This window comes from Thunnus thynnus, chromosome 12 (genome assembly GCF_963924715.1).
Source record: "Thunnus thynnus chromosome 12, fThuThy2.1, whole genome shotgun sequence".
NCBI classification, from domain to species: Eukaryota; Metazoa; Chordata; class Actinopteri; order Scombriformes; family Scombridae; genus Thunnus; species Thunnus thynnus.
The window spans coordinates 13015273-13035374 of NC_089528.1; the positions used below are offsets into that span (position 1 = coordinate 13015273).

General features: G+C 41.1%; 1 protein-coding gene across 4 annotated transcripts in view; it reads left to right on the forward strand.

The window, feature by feature from the left end:
- Positions 1-20102, forward strand: part of LOC137194043 (receptor-type tyrosine-protein phosphatase S-like) — a 67445-nt gene that overhangs the window by 14126 nt on the left and 33217 nt on the right. For 2 of the 4 annotated variants that reach the window (XM_067605564.1, XM_067605567.1), the window contains exons 2-5: positions 224-423; positions 5540-5685; positions 6894-7035; positions 14595-14783. In XM_067605564.1, the coding sequence (XP_067461665.1) occupies positions 294-423; positions 5540-5685; positions 6894-7035; positions 14595-14783 (607 nt within the window). In that variant the 5' untranslated portion in view covers positions 224-293. Of the gene's footprint in view, positions 1-223; positions 424-5539; positions 5689-6893; positions 7036-14594; positions 14784-20102 lie in introns of all 4 variants that reach the window. The other 2 variants (XM_067605565.1, XM_067605566.1) reach the window with 1 other exon arrangement.

Consider the following 20102-nt stretch of genomic DNA (forward strand, 5'->3'; position numbering starts at 1 on the left):
GAAGTGCTCTGGCTAAATCAAAAGACCTAATCCTGCATTAGCTTGAATTTGTCTTTAATTTTCTTGAATGAGGATGTTTTCTCCACATCGGTATGAATTATTGTATGTTTTCCCTCTTCTCTCTCAGTGCACGGTGCCGCTCTGAAAGCAGAGTGATGAATCAGAGGTGGAAGAAATGTGCCTTTCATTCGTGTCAACTGACCTTCATGTTTTTTGTCTGCAGAGTGCCTACTCCTGTTGAGTGAAGCCCCATCCGTATCTCCGTCATCTCCAACCAACCTGCAGTTGGTACCATGGCTCTGCCCAGGACAGGTGGACCTAAGAGGCTGATCCATGGGCTCCGCCTTAGCCCCTCTCCCTTGTGTCTACTGCTGCCTTTGATTATCCTGCTAACTGATTTGAGCAGCGTGTGTGGAGCACTAGGTATGACGATCTACCTATCTATCTATCTATCTATCTATCTATCTATCTATCTATCTATCTATCTATCTATCTGTCATATCTCTCAGACATTGTGAAAAGAGCTGGGCAAAATTTGAGGAAAAAAAGTATTTATAGAACTGACGCAACTTTAATACAGAAACTGGAAAGTATAAAAGCCTAACTTGTGTAGGAGAATTTCTTAAGAATTGAAGTTCTCTGAAGAACACAGAGTGATGAATCTTTCTCTCTTTACACGTACATGCCAGCATAGAGAAGGGCACACAGCCGTTCTCTCGAACAATCAAACAGTCTCAGCATTTATACATTATGTCCTAGTAGGAATTTGACAGAGAAAGGATAATAAAGTAATAAAGTGATAAAGTAACAATGTTGTAAATAATAAAGCACATAGCCTAACCAATGAACACTGCTAAACTCTCGATGACCTCCTAACAAATTGGACACAGTCAATTCTACTACCAGGTCTCTCTAACAAGATTCATTGTACAGATGTCCTTCAGCAGTCCATAAAAGTTAAGACATACTTTGACACAATAAATCCCTTACACTTGTCTAAAGGGTTCCTTAAATGTGTTTTTTTAAAGTTTTGTGGCATGAAGACAGATAAAGACAGATAAAGAAGCATGCAAGTTGATTCACAAGCTTTTGTGTTTTTACCTTTGCTATACAGAGTTTTTCAAATTTTCCAAGGACAGTTGTGTTATGTGCTTCTCTACATTTTTCTAAAATACAAATACACAAGCTAAGACTACCCTAAGGTTACCAAAAAACTCTCTCGTCACAAGCAACGTTTGCCCAAGTCTCAAACAATCTTTAGAATCTCCTACCTTGCTCTCTGTCTCTTTCTGTCTGTGTCTCTTTCTCAGTTGAATGACAGCTGGTATATTATCAGGTGAAAATGCAATGCACAAAGGTGTGAATATATATGTGAAGGTGTATGTATTATGCATGCACATCCTTTTGTGCGTGTGAGTGTGTGTGTGTGTGTGTCAGGATTGAAACCAGGCCTGTCAGTACATCAGCTCTGGACTGTGGCGTTGTTAATGTGTTTTGATAAGCCAGGAGGTCCCATCAGCATGTTCCTCATCATCTCCTTGATTACAACATTTCCACAGATTTCCTGCCTCAGTGGTCCACACACATACACACATACTGTACACAGGCACACCGCCACACCACCACCCACACAAGCACATGCACAGACTCGGTCAGCTGTCACTGCTCTGAAAATATAACCAAATTTATTTTTTGAGAGCGGATGCAGGCAAAAGATGGAGATGGAGATAACACTGTTCGGAATTCAAAATGTATTTTTAATTTTTCATTTGTTTAACCAATTTCAGACCATGATACTCTGAGGAGACTGACGTCATATCTGAAATGTTTTTTATACTCAATGAAGAGGTAGAATTACACAACACCTGACTTTCAGTTGAAATGTTGTGTTACTGAACATCTCTGCCTTTGGACCACCTACAGTGTATCTCTGCAGAACAGATAGAGCTGTGAAAAAGCTTCCTCTCCTATGTCTTCCTAGCTTTCTCAATAAAAAAACAGACAAAAAAACAATGAAACATTTAAGTTCAAATTGGTTTGTCCTGTTTTTCTTCTTTAAATTAGAGCAAAACATGATAAAATTGGAGAATTGCAAGATACATGGTTTACTGATTGATCCAATGGTAGTGCTATAACAAGGAACCTTATTCTTTGGATAATAACCCTCTGAATGTAATGCTTAAAATTCTCCTTGACTCAAGATGAATCCCTTGTTGTAATTTCTGCCATTAATACTTTGCACCATTTAGATTTTTTTTGAAAAACCTTCTTCACTGTTATCACAAGATAATTGTAATGTTTTTTGCACACAACATACTGTATGAACATCCTAGATTGCAGGTATGTTTCTATAAGTGTACATTGTTTGGCTATTGTGTACAGTTGACTGCAAAGTCACACGCAGAGAAACAGCATTTCTACATTTTTTGGGAGCAAAAGAACACTATAGGTCTACAGTTTATGTAAATATTCTCCATTATACTGTATTTGACTAATTCAACACTAAATTCTTAACGATTGAGCTTTACATCATGCCTTTATCACAGATTTTAGATATGTAGAACTTTGCCCTTGTACAGCAAATAAAGTTTACAGTGAAGATCCATCATTTCTATGATTAGTGCTTCACATTAGAGCAGTTTTTTGGTAAATAGATGTAAAGTGATTTTGGTGGCATTATAACAAACCACTTTGGTCTGAAATTTCAGCCTTGAGATTTTTTCCACCATTTTGAATTTTATGAAAAATATTTCTAACTCTAGTAAGAGTACAAACACTAGCCAAATCATGCAAATGAGGTTAAGCATAATTCATTTAATTTCCAAGTTTTACATACATGTTTGAGATAAGCCGGAAAATAGTCATTGACAGTGCTACATACTATAGCTCCAACTTAAGCCTTATAGTAGTATTTTTTCATCCTGCAACCATATTTCATATACTCTAACTGCCTCCATCATCTTTGTATCACAGATTTTTTTATTACGCACATTTGGCTGTGAGATGAAAATAAATTTGACAGCAACGGCACACAAACAGGAAGGGATGCATTATTAAAAGTGACTTAAAGGCTTGTCACACCACAGCTGGTTGCACTTAATACCTTTGCCATAAGTCATGTTTCTTTAAAGAATTTCAGATGCAACATTTCACCAGTGGTTATACAAATTTCACCAAAATACCCGTTCCAAAATGACAAATTAAACCCTTTTTCTTATTTTTTTAAGTCATGCTGATTGTAGTCTGACCTGAAGGAAGAGTTCCAAATACGTTTTGTCACATCCGATGCTGAGTTCACTATTACACTGTTCCTGCTGGTCCCAGTTATATCTGAGCACAGCAGTAGTCAGTCAGTCAGTGAGATGATTACAGGTTACAAAGGTGTTTCATTAAAAACAGGCCAGTGGTAGAACAGTGGTACCTGCCTTGGCCCATGCAACAGAGTGAAACCTGCCATTAAAGAGACAGAGATCCTCATTAAGGCTAATTTATGGTAGCTCACTCGAAACTTTTGCTAACCGTCATTTGACAGAAATGAAGTATTTTCGACAGAAAAAAGTGTCGCTCGACACTTTCCTTTCATGTAGAATTTTGTTATGTCGTGGACAGCCATGACAGACGTTGCCATGGAGATTGTAGTTTTCACTGAACTTCCTTATTGATATTTTGGTCTGTAACTTTAGATAATTTGTAACATCCTCGTTTAACTAGTTTAGTTTAGCTAGCTCGTAACCTTTCGCCGAAGCATAAATTGAAAACATCCCGTAACTCTTTAATTTTTGTCGAGTGAAACTTATCAAAAGTGTCACGCAGCCTACCAGAAGGAAGCCTTTAGTGCTTCATTTTCCAGGCGGCTTTCTAGAGCCTTCCAATCATAACAAGTTTCTGTTCAGTGCAAATCCATCCAGAGCCAGCGCCGTGCAGGGCTTTTCCCTGGCTTTCAGAAGAGGCTTAAGTGGTAACATTGCCAGTGGGGTCGGTTTTGCACGAGGATTGGTGTTGAAGCGCATTTAAGAGAACACAGAAAATATTTTGGACTGAACATAAAGCCACTGAAACCCATGTTCAAGCCCTAAGAAGCATATGAAATTCATCCATAATCCCATAGCCAGGAGAAGACAGTTTTCAGCCATGACATTTTTTGGACTTTCAATAGTTAACATTTTTATATTTTTGGCAGTGGAAAAGGGTAATTTGTTCATAACTCTGTGTGCCTTTCTAAGAGTTTAACAGGCAGGAAATATCCTGCTCTTGAGTTCTAAAATGGTGGGCATAATTTTTTTCTGATTGACTATACTGTGCCAACTCTAGCTTTTTGCTTCTTCCTGTTGAGGATTATGGCAACCATAAAATGAAACCACTTTATTTCTGACATTCAGAGTGGGTTTTTTAGAGGCAAAACACAGTGCGGCAGGCACAGGAGTGCGCTCTTTTGACGTGGTATCATTTCACTTACTGTCAAGAAATTGAAGTGAAACTGCAAAGTGGTCTGTGTGTGGCTGTTATCCAGTAAAGTGAACAGAAGTGGGAAAATGTGCAAACAGGCTTTAGAATCTGTTAGTGATTATTTGATAGGCAGTTTTTTTTGTTCCTGTTCTGTCTTCAGAGCAGAAGTGAATCAACACAGCAGGACCTCACCCACCCAGACATAGGGGGAGTGGGAGGAGTGATCCAGGTTGCTATGGTAAGGGTCATCCTGACTTCACCCTGATGGATAGCAGTGATTCTGTAGCTGAGGAGGAGTTAAGCTGGCCACCATGGCAACAGGCTACAGACAGATAGCAAGGGGTGGGTGCATGAAGTTATTTGATTGATCTGACTCAGCCACTGTGAAAAATATAGGTTCAGTGCTGTTGGCTCAATATCGGACTTGGAAAATGCTGTTTTCCTACAGAGGCCAACTGCTGCACTCATATACCTCACATCAGAAGCATAATAGTCCAGATTGTTCGCTTCAAATCCCCTCCCCCCGGGGCAAAACTGGAAATTAGCACGACAAATGTTGGTATATTCATGAATTTGTTAACATCATCAGAATCTGCAAGTGCAAATCACCTATCGGTGTTAGAGTGTGCAGGCACAAAATGACACCTCTGATATTAATACATTTAAAGCAATTGTAAGCTGTAAATTTGCAGCCAACACTTCTCCTACCTGTGAAACACTCATGTGTCATGACAGCCTCTGCAGCATGCAGTACGAGGGTAGTCTGCCCTGAAGGAAGCAGAGAGAATATAAGAGAGAGAGAAAGACGGACAGAGAGAGAGAGAGATGTTCCTCTGAAGCCCAACCCCATCTTTTATTTATGACCCACAGGAAGTCCTTCAGCATGTCCTCTAGATGATACCCAGGAAGTAAGCACAACACGCAGCCAGCAAAACACAAGTCAGCCTGACCAGTCACTGACAGTGAAATGGGGTGTGGTCAGCAGGGGGTTGTTACTGGTTGTGGAGTCAGTTTGATGTCTTTTGGGTGTCAGTTTTCATGCATGTGTTTTCTTTTTTTTTTCTTTTCCCCCTTCCCTCTTCCTGTCTCTCAGCTCCTCCAAAATTCACCAAGATTCCCACAGACCAGATTGGAGTGTCAGGGGGTGTGGCATCATTTGTGTGCCAGGCCACTGGCAGTCCCAAGCCGGTAGTCTACTGGAACAAGAAGGGCAAGAAGGTCAACTCCCAGCGTATCGAGGTGGTTGTCACAGTGCACAATGGTCAAATTCTATGATAGCAGCATGATAAATACAAAAATGTATATCCAATTAATTAATTAAAAGTATTAATATATGAATGTGTAAAATAGTAATTAGTATGTCTGGGTTATAATGTATGTTGTTAGATAGACAGCGCTTGCAATATTTAAACTGTCTAGATTAGATTTTAATATGCATTTTTAAATTCTGTTTGGTATTCAAGATATGCTACAACCTTGTTTCTTAAGGCAATAATTCAACATTTTGTGAAATACACTAATGCACTTTCTTAGATGAGAGAGTAAGAAGATTGATACCACTCCTAGACATGAGAGTGGTATCAATTTTCTCAGCTGACTCTTGTCAAAAAAGCAAACAAGGCTCTTTCTTTAAAATGTTCATTTGACAACAGCACCTCACTGTTGTGCATTTCAAGCATAGGTGGCAAGGTATAATTAAAGCATAAAACGTAAGATTAAGATTGAGATTTCTTTATTGTCATTTCTCAGTACTCACATATATTGAAATGGAATTGATCCTCTGCATGTGACTCATCCTATACACACACAATAAGGGCAGCTGCAGTTCAGCGCCTGGAGACCAACTCCAATTCTTTTTGCCAGTGCTTTAGTCAGGGGCACTGACAGGAGTATGCAGTCACTGAAGATTAATAATTACAAAAGAATTTCACATCGTTTTTCAAAACTGACATAAGAAATGTAAAGCATTTAATAGATTACATTATATTTGATCAATTAATGTACATATCACTGTCCATAAGCTATTTGCTATCAGGCAGGCTATTCCAGAGAGCTGGATACTTACAGCTCATTCACATTAAAGGCCTGACTATATATCGACCTGGTAATGTAACCTAATACTTAAAGATACTGCATTTCAACCAGTGGACCCAGATTCAACCCCCATGTTGGTAAGTATCAACCCTGATGAAGTGTCTTTGCGCAAGACACTGAATCCCTCGAGGTACGCAACCTGTACCTGACCTCTGACCTCTCTGTGGAGGGGGGGCAAGTAAAGGCAATCAATTAAGTATTTAATTATCATCATATTATTACTGCAAAATCAAACTATGCTAAGGTATGGATGTGCAACATTTTTGCTGTTTTTTTTTTACTGCTTGTACTATTCTAGTATTAATCTCTCTGTTTGCTCTGATGTCTTTTCCTGTGGTTCTGCGGCTGTTCAGACCATAGAGTTTGATGAAGGTGCAGGTGCTGTCTTGAGGATCCAACCACTCAGAGCACCCAGAGATGAGAACATTTACGAGTGTGTGGCACGCAACAGCGAAGGAGAGGTGTCCGTCACTGCAAAGCTAGCCATTATCAGAGGTGAGACACAAAAACACGCACACACACACCCTATCTCCATCCTTTTCCACTTGAGTGGTGCTTTCTTTTTACATGCACACACCTGACTTCAGCTGTAATGCCCCATTCCCTGGGCTGTCAGTTGTAGATGTGACAATGGAGCCCTGCCACACGCAGCCTCCACAGCAGGCTGCAGTGAACTGTTCTTTTTATAGTCCCTCTGAGTGCGACCAAGCGTGATCTGGCCATAGAGAGGGTTAGCTTGTGTGCTAGCTAGTGATGCTTCAGCATCCCAGCTTGCTGTAATCACTGTGCTTTTTCCATTCAGATGGTAATAATCTAATGTACACTGCTTCCTTGGAGGGAAACTTATCTAATGTGGTGCTCTAACATGCTATAAACTAAAGTTGCAGCGTGTGGCTGTGAGCCTGGGATCTGAGCATTGGCCATCCGCCCAGCACAGCAGTAAAGGACGAAGAAATAGAGGGATGGCTGCTCAGGCTGTTACTACATGAAGAAAAATCAGGGGATTAGGCCTCGGTTTGGCAGACAACCCATTTCTGCCAGGGGAAATTGAGGAAGTGAAGGAAAGAGGGAGGGGGAGGTCGAGGAGAGGTGAGACAGAGTTGATGGAGGGCGAGGTGATGAGGGGTGGGGTAAGTTGAGTAACACAACAGGATGGCGTGAAACAATAGAGATGAAATGGGATGTTGAAGGAGTGGTGGAGGGGGTGTAGAAAGTGCAGGAGATGGATGAGGATTGTAGAGTTGGCACGGCTGTGTGGTAAGCAGAAGGCTGGTAGCCCAGGGAATAGACTCCTGTCCATCTGTTACCCGGCCCATCATCTCTGCACACACAGCCCCAATCTAAAGCCCATTACCACATAAACTACACCTCAAGGGCGAGCCTCTCAGAGTGTGTGTGGCCGTGCATGCCTGTTCCTGTTTGTGTTAACTTTTCTCCTACTGAAATCTGTGTAGTGTGACATCCCCTCTGCAACAATAGAATAAGCTGTCTTTGATTCCTCCTAATCAGCTGATATACACTATGCAGCGGACAGAATACAGGACTGTGATGAATGTCAACAATAGTTGACCCAAAGCACAAACCAGATTCAGAGCTGTTAATAGCCACAATAATCAAATTTTTCAAACACTAGATCAGAATGTAAAATCAAGTTGCAGACGGGTAGCAACAGAGGCACTGGATCCACAAGTATTTTTTCCCACTGTGTAGCAGTGTACTGAGGATATATACCATAAGGCTATATAAATTTGTCAAGTGTCTGAGATTTTGCCACATCATTTATACCATGGTAGCTATCCTTATAATATTTCTGGATGTATGAGGCCATTGCTGGCAATGCTGCAAATTAATGAGCTGGGCTGTGTTATTGCAATATATATTAATATTTAAATCAATGCAGAGAAGTACCGTGATTTACTGACTTTGCCAGATAATCATGTTTTTTCTATTGATTTGTTATGACGGATAGTTCTATATACTACAATACTCATGAGCCTCAGTCACTCTTACCATGTAGACACGACATTGTTGGAATTCAGAACAATACACAGCGCCATAGTTGCTGATTCCTCAAAAACTGACCTAATTGACTGATTGATTTAATAGATGTAAACTCCTAGATGCATTTTCAGGTTTCTACAAAGCACAAAAAAGTATTCTTGGTGATTGGATTGATTTCTTCTCTTGGTTCTCTATTTACATCAAGTCTTGTGCCTTGGACTTTTTTTTATCAAAGCCAAAACCAGATGTTTTCTAACCCAGCTGCTCATCATATGTACTGTTGATTCAACCAGGCCAGTTTCATGCCCATCCAAGCCTTGCCTAACACCTGACAATGTCTTTGCAGAAAGTGAATGGAGCTTTAAATACTTGAAAAGAATTTGTTTGTTCCACTGTTCAATGTCTAATGCTAGTTGTCATAGAGGTGCTTAAGGAAAGGAGGGGAAGAGGGATCACCAAAGGAAATAGGATTCATCCTCTTGAATATCCAGAATTTCAAGGGAATTCATTTAACAGCTGCTGAGATATTTCATTCTTGACCAAAGTGGTGGACTGATCAACTGACATTGCCATCCATAGAGCCTTGCCACTAGTGAGGCTAAAAAGTGACAAAAGAAGTTGTGTGAAGAATGAAAAAAGAGAGATTGAGAGAGTTCAAATTGTGCCTACTTTCTCTTTACCTCTATTGCTGCTTGCAGTGGGCATGACTGTGATTGTCCCCCAGTGCAGATGTCAGAGGTATGGCAAATGGAGATATTTTTCAACCATCCAACAAGCACATCAGTTGAAGCATACTGACAACTTAATTTCCAGAACCCTAGACACTCGCTAAAGAATCTAGATGATCCACAATTCTGTTCCTATGAAAATATAACTCAAAGCCCCTCACTATTTGACAATATGTTTCCAAAGCCATAAACCCCTGCAGTCTACTTAAGACTGTGTTATATATTGTAGAAGAGATCATGTCATCCAGGAATGCTGTTAAGTGCACAAAAATCTGCAAAAATTGTGTTTTGGTCAGTCTTTTGAAAACACGGTTCATCTGAGAAACCAGTCCACCAACCACTGAAGTAGAAAGAAGGCTTTCCATTACTGACCAAACCCCTCCACTTCCACTCAGTCTTTTCATCCCCTGATGTGTTCTATCTCATCATTTTGTATAATGGTTGACCAACACTAATAGCATCTGTGTATAGTGTGACGGGCTTGTGGTTAGCCACAGGATATAGGCTACTGCTCTATAGGGTTGCTAATGGATGGAGATGTGATAGTTTATGAGATCTTTCTTTTCTGTGCCTTCACCATCATCGTCACATATTACCCTTCCTATTCCATTACCTATTCCTTTACCTCATTTCTCTTTTCCTCACTATATCTTTCTCTTCTTGACTCCAGCCTCCTCTGTGGCCCACAGCAATGTCCGTTTCTAATTTCTTCTCTTTTGTTTTATTAATTCTTTCATTTTCTCAGCCATCTATCCTGCCTTACCCTCATTGTCTATCCGAACTCTCTCTCTCTTCTCCTCCCTTTGCATTTTTACAGGCTCTCTACTGCTCCACCCCCCTCCAAACCTACTCCATGCCTTTCCACCCAAACTGCTCTTTCCTATGGACACTGCAGTTGTGTTGTTCCGCCTTCAGGAAATGCGAATATCTGCAGTTCTGCATGTTTGAAAACCTCTGGTGGGCGAGAGATTCTCATCATTGCAGCAGTGTATGTGTGTGTGCATGCTTATGTGTGCACGTGCATGCACGATTTTATGATTGTGCATGTGTGCAAATGCGTACACATGGATTTCTTTATTTATGAGTGTGTGTGTGCATGTCTGTGTGTGCGTATGACTGGTTTGTGAAGAGTAATCCTGATTATACTCACCTCCCAGTGTCCCATTTTAGGAGAAAGGGAGGTGAGGGATGGGGGAGGGAGGGGGTGAGAGAGAGAAAAGGGAGGAGAGATGTTCTGCCACAACGGCAAACACCCTTCATATGAATAACAGAGAGTCAGATCAGTGATTCCCCCCAGGCGTCTGCTGCATTGGCAGGCCGGCGGCTCAAGCAGCATTTTGGTCTGGAAACAACTGAGAGTATCAACTCAGCCTGCAAGAGGATTACACTCCTGGAGTGGAGAACCAGCTCTTTCATCACATATACCCACTCATCTTCAATGTTTTTATTTCCTCCTTCCTTTTTTTTTCTTTTTCTTACAGTCTGTTCTCCATGCATGCTTGCATTTAAGAGAGTGCCTCATGTGGTAGCATCATGTTGATGTTTGTGATTAGTCCGCAGCTTCTGGATCAGTGAGGAAAGCCAAAGCAGGGATCAGGATGGTGGGGACACATGTGGGTTTTTCGTGGGATTGATCTACAATGCTAAATCTGATTTTGCATTGTATTGTGATCTATTATCATGAAGGTCCATTAGCATTTAAAGTGCTCCCCTTCAGCCCTCCTGCAGCCTATAGGAGTCAAAGCATTACAGCCTCTGAGGACTGCTAGCGCGGGCAGATTAATCCTGAATCAGGCTCCCTGAGATCGGCTTTTATTCAGATTTCTTTCATGCACATGGCCATTCCCTACTGAAATGAACTGAAAGATGAATAGGCAACCTGTTTCTTAACCAGGACAAATGATGATTTTCTGTGGGGAAGCGAGTGCTTTTGTGTGTGTGAGTGTGTGTGTGGGAGAGAAACACAAAGAGAGAGAGAGGGAAAGAAAACCTGGATTCATGTTTGTTTGTTTGCATCATATGCATTATGTGTTTGACTCTGTGTGTGCGCGTGTGTGTGTTTTTCTGTGCTAGTATGTGTGTGCGCCCGCATGTATGAATTGCATATTTGCCCAGATCTGGTTGGCTACACTGCCTGGTTTTGGGCACCAGGCCTGATTGCCCTTCTGCAAACATAACCAGGCCAAAATGTACGCTCTCAACCTCTTGATACACACAAACACAAAGCTCCAGGGGAACAATGCTGGTCATTCCGTGCCAATGTTCCCCCAAACGCTGTTGACACACACTGTTGTTTATATACACACGGCACATTTTTCCATAGGCTGTCTTATCAATTTAACCAGGAGATGAAAAATAAGCAGGACTTTTGTGCAGCAGTGTTTGTGTTTGATAAATGATTCATTTGGTGAAAAGTGTGATCAAGGCCATGCCCGCAGTATCTATTTCAAGCAGTCGCTGACTCATCCAGGAGCCTGGCTGAATACCTGTAGCTCCCTATTCTCCTCCTCAGTGAACTGTACTTCAGCGTCCACTACAACTATCTGTCTGTTGGGTTATCTGTATCTGCAGGACAGAGTGTGCTGTGCTGTTGCTGCAGTCTATCTATCTATCTATCTATCTATCTAGCTATCCTTATCTCTTTCTTTCTTTCTTTCTACCTTATCTACCTTTTTCTCCTGCCTCTCTCTAATGATTCAACCCAAGGTCCACCTACACTCTATTTGCAGCATTGATAAAGACCTGACTGGAATACAGAGTCAGACCCCCTACAAACACACACACACACACAATAAACACACACGCATGCACATGCCCTGAGTCCGCTGCAGTGGTGTGCTCTAATTAACAGCCAGGGAGTCCATGTAGTGGTAGCCAGCGGGGTGATAAAAAGACCATCTGAACCCTCTCAGGAGAGGGGTGGGGTTGTGGGAGGGCAGGGGGAAGCAGATGTAGGCATAGCATATTCCTCGCCTCGGGGGAGCTGGCCTCCTGACCTGCTCATCGATCTCCCCCCTCTTCTTCCTGTCACTTTCTCCCTGTTTCGTCACTGGCCTCCATTCAGGTGAATCATTAGCATTGATCCGTCGGGGGATGTTGGAGGAGGGGACGCAGGTGGAGGCGGATGGTTAGGGTTGGCCCCTCCCTCATCTCGGCTTACGGGTTTCCTAGTCAACTGATGTCAGGAGGACAGTATGAGGCCTCATCGCCACCTGAGCTCGAAGCATAGCATTCAGACTAAACATCGTCACCAGGCTGTCTTCTGAGGTTTGATTCTGAGCTCCCCTCTTGTCTTTGGTGGCATTTCTCCTCTCCTTCCCCCTCTTAGCCATGCCATCAGCAGCAGCTTGACATTCCTATCTGATGGGGTCTCTTCAAAGCTGATGACTGTGGAAAGAGAAAAATGGAGTGATAGATCCTATCTCCACTCAGCCTCTCTTCCCCATCGCAGAGTGTGTGGAAACAGATGGTACACGTCTGTCATGTGGTTAGGTAGCAGGGGGCCAGGAGGAGGAGAGGAGCAGAGGAAAAACACACAGACAGTTGACGCGGCCACGGTCTGCGTCTCAGACTGTGTTTGGCCCCAGATTTGTCAGTGATGCCGGGCTCGAGCTAGCAAACTTTTAGCGCGTTTTGTTGTTCTTGACAATCAAGAAGCTCCCGTGGATTTGATTTATTAGCCAAGCAAATTGCCATCTCGGTAATTGCTTTGCTGCTGTAGGAAAGAGGAATATATAATTATAGTTCCAGGTATGGGGGAGGTGTCTGTGTGTGTGTGTGCGAGAGAGATAGAGTGGTTAAAAGGGTAAGGAGGGGAGGAAACAGGAGGGCTGATGGATGCTTGATTACGTGTCTGGCCATCTGGACTGTTGTCACAGAGATGCTTAATCCCATTCACCAGAGAAAGTGTTTATGTGTTAGTGTCTATGTGAAATAGAGAGCAACTGCCTTTCTGTGTGCACACCTTCATTTTCCTATGTGCCCGCATGTGTGTGTACATGTCACTGTACATTATTCCACACATCGCACAAATCAGCAAGGATGCAAATAAGAACATAGCTGTAGAAACAAATATGTACACACACACGCACACACACACACGCGCGCAGACAACACACACACACACTTATGCACTGCCCCCAACATAATCAGACATATCCAGACGCATGGAGACACATCCCAGATCGGCCTCTCTAATCGTTGGTACATTTTAACAATTACTGCTAACAAGTCCTTATTACCCCCAGTGCCCTGCCCCTCCTCTTGATCCCAGCTTCTAATTGCTGCTGCTGTTTCTGAGCAGCTCTCTGCATAGTTATTAGACAGGAATCATTACCAGCACATAACACAGAGCCACGCCATGGAAAACTCACAGTTCATTGCCACTGCCACTAAACACCTGTGTTTCTGGGCTAGGAATGTGCTATACTGTATGTCTGTGTGTGTGTGTCGGTACTTAAGTAACTCCTGCTGACTGGGCGGTATGTTTATACTCCTGTAGAAATGGCCTGTCACACACTCACTAAACCTAGCTGTGTTTCTACCCGCCTACTAGATCACATAATGACTAGCTAGCTGAAGGAACGAACACACGGCTTTGATGAGGAAGGATATAGTGGCTCCGCTGTCTTTGGTAGTATCTCCTCTTTCAAGGGCCTGCAGATGTTAAAGGGAACAGTGGCTCTCACATCACTGCGTGTGTGTTCAAGTCTTATGTCTTATGAAGGATTCATTGCATGATAGGGTCGACTCTGTTCACAAAGATAGATAAGTCATTTGTGTTAAGAAAAACTGCAAATCAAGTATTGAGTAAACACATTTGTTCATTATTGTCTCGATGGATTTGCTCCAAAATAGAGTATGATCCCCAACAAATCTCTCGATGTGTCTTTTTAGACACTTTATCACTTTCTCTTTTTAGTCACAAGGCCCTAGGGATGGCAATGATGATCTGCCGGTCAGCTGGTCCGTCGGTGATTCATCATTTTGGTCCAAACTGAATTTGAACTGAAGATTTTGTAGAGACATTCAAGTTTCCCAGATGATTTATCCTGGGACAGTTTCTAAAGTGCCACCATGAGGTTCACATTTGTGGTTTCATGTGATATGTCCTGACAGCTATTAGATAGATAGATAGATAGATAGATAGCAAAAGTTAGCATGCCAACATGCAAAACTAATATGTTGACCATGGTTAACATTATACGTACTACCATGAGCGCATCTTGTTTACTTTAAAAACGACCATTTTTGACTGCTTGCTATGAGTTTTGAGTGCTGCTGGCTTCTGTCGATTCTAAATATTCTTTCTCTGCTTGCTTCCAGAGGACCTGTTGCCATTTGGCTTCCCCAGTATAGACATGGGTCCCCAGCTGAAGGTGGTGGAGCGGACGAGGACGGCCACCATGCTGTGTGCTGCCAGCGGCATCCCCGACCCAGAGATCTCCTGGTTCAAAGACTTCCTGCCTGTTGACCCTAGCACCAGCCAGGGTCGCATCAAACAGCTCCGATCAGGTGAAATAAAGGAGGATTTTTTTTTTTTTTTTTTTTTTCAGATTATTCAATTTAACAATGAGTAAACAAACAGTGCATCTAAAGCTTAGCATCCCTATCAGTTAAAATCCCTGTTGCTCTAAATTAGGTTAGGATTATCTTGTTTTAATTATGATTGAGGGATTACATGCCCCTCTCGACATCCTTTGGGGATGTAAAACCTTTTCAAAGCCACTTTCATAAAAGCATAAATGCGTCGTCCTGAAGAAAAAAAATACTGTTTTTCTTAACATTTGGGAGGAAAGATTATGAAAAGATGACTTTAAAAGCACAAATCTATTTCCATTGTGGAACATGAATGTCAAAATATATGACAGCATGTAATTAAATAAGCCAGGTCTCATATACACTTAATTTCAAGTGTGTTTGAAATGTCCACAAACAATTATAACACTTTGAAGTAAATACTAAAAAAAATAATTTTTCTTGAAGGACCTTAAAATCAATACATATGGAGACAGGTGTATGTTCACATTAGGTATTTAACTGATGCCCCTCTTATCTGTTGGCCCTCCCAACCTGAAATTGTGTGAAGTCAGGGCAGTGTCTTAAAATCCAAATGTAAAATCACCTTGAAGGAGACAGTTAGATGAGACAGGGAAGTGTTTTTGCAGCTAGAGAGAGCGGAAAGTGTGACTGTACAGACAGACAGACAGATCGAGGGATAAATACAGAGAAATCACATCTTGCGCTTAAGACAGTTTGTTCAGCTTTGTTTATGCTCTTCTGTAAAGATGATACAGTGTCTCCTGGAGTAGGCAGACACATATTTTCTCAGCCATTCTCACTCAGCTGTCTTCGGGGGAATGAAAGTGATGGTGAGGCGAAACCATTTTGCTGTTGCTTCATCCATATTCTCTGTGCTCCTCCGTCCTGCCAGCTCTGATATCTCCCTGCTGTCAGCCAATATCCTTCACTGATCACTACTGCCCTTTGTCAACCTTGTGTCTGTGTCTCCATTTGCAGAGTTTGCCATTACACTGTTTAAACTAATTTAAGATTCTCACACACTCAGACTTGAAGATCTTGAAGAGCTGACCATTATCTGAAACCCATCTGCCTTGCTATGCCTGTCAAGCTTTCCATTTTTGCACAGCGCTTATGCAGTTTACAATAATTACTGACATATTTACCACTACACTCCTTGTAATTTTGGAAAATCATCATTTCTGGCTGGTGGAATTACAACTGTCGCAGATTTTAACAGCTATAGATAGCTATCTAATTAACTCTAACTCTGTGACTTGGTCAAAAACATTTTGACTCATTTTAAAACGAGAACCATATGAAAGAGTCTCAAACGCAATTGATGGCTACAGTAAATATATAACAACATGATAAAAGACGGTAGCTAAAGTAAAACATCTGATGATCCATCAGCGTTGTTTTTGATCGCAGGGTACAGCTAGTTAGCCCTTTTATTATAATGCAGTATAATAAGGAAAAATATATAAAATGTAACAATTTTAACAAAAGGGCTTAGTTTATGTGCTCATAATTCTGCTTTTATAAGGGAAAAGGCTTTAGGATGAGGATTAACTGATAAGTTTGGCTAACGGAAATTGCTATAAGGAGTTTGGTTGGAGTTCAGCTCATGTATTAACTTACCCAGATAGAGAACAAAGCAGGAAAGAGCTGCTAACGTGACCTGGGCTCTGACACAGTAACATTCAGGACCGGCTCATAGAATACTAGTGGCTATTCCAGTTTGAATGGAGCTTTTTTCTAATGTAACGTGCCTTGAAAATAACACTACATTAGCCTGACTGGAGATATTAAGTTATGTTAGCTGGACATTCTAATGTTTACAATTTACATTAGAGCAGCAGACAAATGTTTAATCCATTCCTTACACTTTTGCGCTTGTGTTTTTGATTTTGGAAAGGGGATTAAAAAGTACATTACCCTTCAAACTCTTTAAGAAAGAGACAGAAAAAGCTCCCTCCTTTTCTGTGCAGAGACCAGTTTTAGCCCCTAGTGTAATTTCCATTTCCTGAACTTCCCTCAAACCTCTCCATGCATCTCTCTCCATGAAACAGCGTTTTTTTTTTTTTTCTCATTCATTGCAGCAATTTTAGTAGTAGGCATATTTACATTGGTATACATTTTAGTGAATATTTACTATATAGTTGTAAATTATTTAATAATCTATCGTCATATGTTTCATTAAGTCTGCTTTTATAGTTATCCTTTCCTTTGTTGGGTGTCACACAGACATGATGCTGATTCACCGCTACAGTATGCCAGGTCACACATCACATCAATGAAACAGTAGCAAGACAAATGGCTCAGTAAGATTCACAGGGTTTAATAGGATTTCAAATCACCAAAAGCATCACAGAGCAGAACAACAAAATGCACTGTATAATGAACCAAACACTGCAGTGAAATGACTTGGAGGAAATCAATTACACCTGATCTAGGCACAAAATAGCACCGAGATGTGTTATGGATGAAACACTCTTTTAAGAACTGTTTAATGGGGGCACCTTCCAAGCAATGCCTCTGATTTTGTGGACGGCTACCAGCTCTGGTTGGGTGGCAGCCAGGAATTTGTTTTGGGGCACAAACATAGTTTTCTCTCGCTCTTTCTTTTTCTTTACTCTGTGGAGTCTTGGAAATATTTTTATGGCTCATATGGGTCAGGATGAAAAATGATATTTTGAATGACTGCACTCAAATCCCACAAAAAGATGGCTTTTAGCCATTTCACAGCTCATAAGTATCCATCATCTGTGGTATCTTCCCACTGCAGGTAACTGTCCAAACATTGGCAGTTGACAGTCATGAACTCAATGTGTGAAGACCTACATAACACCTGCACATACACACCACATCCGTTTCCTGTGGGTAGAAACATATGGTGCCATATAGAGTTGAACTTTTTCTGACATCTTTATACCTCAACCATGGCATCCATCTTTTTTTCCATGCCATCTGCCGCACTGGTTTAGATGTGCGTGAGGAGAACCATGACATGCTATCTGTCAACCTGTGACATTTGGGACTGAGATCTGGAGAGTTTACCTAAGCACTTAACAGCCTTCATAGACCTACGTTCTAACAGATGGCATACAATATGGACCCTGAGGTTGACTGCTGGGTAATGAATGGACCTGTCTTGGCTAAGAATTGTGATCAAAGGTTGTGGTTACGGTAATGGTCACAGTTAGGCCACTTTTATTTAAAGCCAAAAGGAAATATACAAAAACATGAAGTTAAAGCTTAACTTAAGTAATCAGTGTTACACCTGCGATATTTTGATTGATATTTGATAGCTTTCCCTATACATGTGTCCTAGAAAACTAGTGATGACAGCATTTGTCACTTTACAGTCCCTGTTTTTTGTGAGGGCAGTTTCTCACATTCACGCTGACCCAAATGTTGCCCATGTGTCCTTAAATACCTCTAGCACAGAGATTATATTTTCAATCCCATTTGTTTGTTTGTCTGTCTGTTTGCTTGGATGATATTTGATATGATCTGATCTGAAGTGATTTGTTTTTGGATCCCAGAAAAGATCCAAATTCTCTTGAAATTTTGAGATAGACAAATCTGTTTTCATCTCCTGTAAAAGGATTCTCACTGAGAATGTGGAATTTATATTTATTTATATTTGCATATTTGTTCACATTCTTCGTTAGTTTTCATGTCAGTTATGATGAACATTAAATAAACTGTGAGAAAGATCAGTCTGCAAAGAATCAATAAAGGGCCACAACTAAGGATTATTTTCAGTATCGATTAATCTGCCCATTTTATTTTCTCAATTGATCGATTAATAGTTGGGTCAGAAAACTGTGAAAAATGCTCATCACAATTTCTCACAGCACAAGGTGACGTTTTCAAATTACTGATTTTGTCCAACCAGCAGTCCAAAACTCAAATATATTTAATTTACCTTCTTAGGTGACTATGAAAACCAGCAAATACTCACATTTGAAATATCAGAATTGAATTTTTGTCATTTTTACTTGAAAAGAAAAGGTTAATTTACTGAATTGTTCCAGCTCTAAATCAATATACATCCATCACACTGTAAATTCACCTCTAAACTTGCTTCTTAATGTTTTTGTGTTGACATCCCAGGAAAATTATAAATCCATGGTTATTTTGTAACTAGTGAACGAATGAAACTGTTTCACCTTCAGAACTTCACAACAGTCTATTTTTAAAAAATATTTTTTAAGTAATGTGTTGCATTAAAAATAGCAACTGTCTATCTTGATTGTTGGTAACATCCAGCCTCAGTTAAAAGTTAATGTTTCACCTTGTGGGAGATTGGACTCCAGGTGATCTGTTTGACCTAGATGTTCTGTGAGAGCTACCAGGCAGTATCTGTTGTCATCTGATCGGCTCAGCCTCAGCCCAGCAGACATAATACACCATCCGCGATTTCACAGCAGCTCAATTTACTGAAGTCACATCTCATTCTGGGTCTGTCAGCAGCAGCTTCTAGACTCACTAACAAACTGCTCTCTTTCTCCTTCCTCTTCTCTCTTATCTTTCACTTTCCCTTCTTTTTGCAGCTTTTTTCCTGCTTTCCCACTCTGACTTTCATTATGTTTTCCCATTGCTTGCCATCTCTCTACCATGTGTAATATGTGTGTGTTGACCTTTATATAAGCGTATATACCAAATGCCTTTTTTTCATGTATGGTAACGTTTTGCATAAAAGAAGATTTCAATTGGCAAATTTAAATTTGTGCTGATGGTTAGCCATATGAGCTGCTTCCAGCTGTCAGATGAGTTCTTGTATGCAGAGCTCCACCTGTCCAGCTTCATCTCTCCTCCGCTCCGTCTTTCTCCCACTTCTCCTCCTGCCTCTACCTTTTTTCTGAAGAAGAGAAGCTCAGCTTGTGGAGCAGATAATTTATTCCTGTTTATCTCCCAACTCTGCCCTGTACTGCGGGGGAAATGAGAGATGGAAAAATAGAGAGAACGAGGAGGGCATGAGTTGTTTTCCTTTCATGTAACTGCAGAAGAAAACAGAAGCAAATGGGTGACAACTTCAGCTAGCAGGGCCTCAGCTCACTAAACACACTCGCACACACGAAAAACATATTTGCACCCTAGCTGAGTGTAATAAGTCAAACTTTGCCTCCTCTGAGCTTCCAAACATGTTGTTTAAACTTTTGCATATATTGATCAGCTGTGTGTGTAATTCAGAGAATCACACAAACTCTCAGTCTGTCTCTGTGGACTCGTTTATTGCTCATCTGATCAGGTTTCTACGATTTAATAAGTGAAAGCTTTTTCCCATTAGGATACCACACCATA